The sequence below is a fragment of the Terrapene carolina genome, unplaced genomic scaffold (genome assembly GCF_002925995.2).
Source record: "Terrapene carolina triunguis isolate 2854851 unplaced genomic scaffold, T_m_triunguis-2.0 Scaffold48136, whole genome shotgun sequence".
Classification (NCBI taxonomy): Eukaryota; Metazoa; Chordata; order Testudines; family Emydidae; genus Terrapene; species Terrapene triunguis.
The window spans coordinates 1-2021 of NW_020712487.1; the positions used below are offsets into that span (position 1 = coordinate 1).

General features: G+C 66.4%; 1 protein-coding gene across 1 annotated transcript; it reads right to left on the reverse strand.

Moving 5' to 3' along the window:
- Positions 1 to 100: 100 nt before the first annotated feature.
- On the reverse strand, positions 101 to 895 carry LOC113405670 (RNA-binding protein 10-like; the record flags this gene model as incomplete). The annotated part of the gene is made up of 3 exons (XM_026646897.2): positions 790 to 895; positions 404 to 587; positions 101 to 286 (listed from the first exon to the last, which is right to left on the reverse strand). Coding segments are annotated over exons 1-3 (387 nt in total), but the record flags the coding sequence as incomplete, so codon positions are not given.
- Between the last annotated feature and the right edge of the window lie 1126 nt (positions 896 to 2021).

Here is a 2021-nt window from a genome sequence, read left to right on the forward strand (position 1 = left end):
CTCCCAGCCCCCCTCCCAAGCACTAGACCCCACTCTCCTCCCAGAGCTGGGGAAAAGAACCCAGGCGTTCTGGTTCCCAGCCCCCAACACCCAGACCTACGTCGTTCTCGGAGGCGGACTGGGGCAGCATCCTCAGCATGACGATGCTGCTGGCCTTCTGCTCCTCCTCTGGCTCGGGCCGGTAGTCCTGGTCGCGGTAGTCCCCGTCGCCGGGGTAGCCCAGGGGCTCGGTGGGGCTGTCCCGCTTGCGTTGAGTCTCCGACCCCGAGGAGGCCTCGTAGGAATCCTGGTGGGAGAGGACAGGGTCAGGGCAGCCCGGCGCTCGCATCCCGTCCCGTCCCCACCCCCTGGCAGAGAGGCCCACCCAGCCCACAAGGCTACAGCACCCGGGGCTGGAGCCCACCTCGGCGCTCTGCTCCTCGGATGAGTCGTACTCGTTAGCGGCCTCATGGCTGCTGAAGTCGCGGGGGTACGAGCGGTAATCCATGTCCCGGTAGTCGTGGTCTCGCTGGGTCCGCCCGTCCACACCGTCGTCCTGGGACCGGTCAGCAGCGCCATATCGGCCCGTCCGGTCCCCGCGGCCACCTCTGGGGGGAACAAGGGGTGTAGATTCACCACCATGGGCTGCCAGGGCAGAGCACCGCCTGCTGAGCCCCCCACCCTGCCCCGTGCCCTCTAGCACCCAGCCCTGCCTGCTAGGGGAGAGCGCCCCCTGCCCCGCAGCATAGCGCTCGCCCCAGCCCTCCCGGTACAGGGGCGCATGGGCCCATTGGCGTGGGGAGATGGTACCTCCGTTCATACTCCATTTCCTCCTGCAGCGGGTCAGTGCTTCGGAACAGGCCGGGCTCTTCGGTGGGCACTCACCACACGGCACTGCCACCGGCTGTGTCCACGACCCCTGAGGGCAGAGAGAGCAGAGGGGGCGTCAGCATGGCCGTCCACGGAGCAGGGGGAAGAAGACCCAGGAAATCAACCGAGTAGTGCCAGACAGATACATCAGGGGCTAAGCGAGGATCCTCACACGGTCCCCCCCAGCCCTGCCGGTGCCCCTCACTCCTGACCTGCAGCCCCCTCCTAGCCCAGCCCTGGGCTTCCCAAGCTCCGCCGGTGCCCCTCACTCCCAACTCGCAGCCCCGGACTCCCCCCCAGCCCTGCCAGTGCCCCTCAATCCGAACCCACAGCCATGTCAATCCTGGTCTACCTTATACACATCATGGGAAGGAAGAGAGTCTAGGGGTTTTTTGAGGGGGGGGTTTGGGGGGGGGCACTGGGAGCCCAGAGTCCTGGGTTTTCTCCGCAGCTCTGGGAGGGGAGCGGGGTCTAGTGGGTCAGAGATGGGGGGAGTGGGGATTGGGAGTCAGGAATTAAGGCTCCAGTCCCAGCTCTATCACCCACTTTCCCTTTGGTTCTCAGCATGTTCCTTCCCCTCCCCGGCCTCCTCTACCGGTGGCAGGAGCTCTAGGTTTCCATGCGCTAGTGACTCCCCCAGAGCCGGCCTCGCTGCAGCGAGAGCAGCCCAACCGCCGCTGGCTCCCGAGAGGGGCTACGGCGTGTGGGGCACACGCCCGGTTCTCTGCGCTGGGCCCGTGGGAGAACCTGTCTGGCCACACTGGGGGAACCGCGGGACAGTGCTGAAGGCCCAGCGGTCCTGCCCGGGGAGAGAAGTTTGGGGCCGTGGTACCATTTTACCCCAGTTACAGACAGTTTGGTGCTCGGGGCCCCAGCCCAACTGTCCCCCCTTTCTCCCACTCTCATCAGCCCTGCTAGCGGTGTCGACCTGCGTCCGTTACTGCACAGCGGCCGGGTTAGCAGCTGGCGAGAGGCGCTCGAGTTTTAGTCCAGACCCCCTCGGGGACCAGCCAGCCCCAGTTCAAAGCCCCAGCGCACCGGAGCGAGGGGACGGGTCTGGAATTCGCAGCCTCTGCCTGGCGGAGACCGCGGAGGGGCCCTGTGAGTTGTCCTCTCCGAAGCACCGTGACCCTCTACCCGAACCACGTCTCTCACAGAGCTTGCCGGGAACG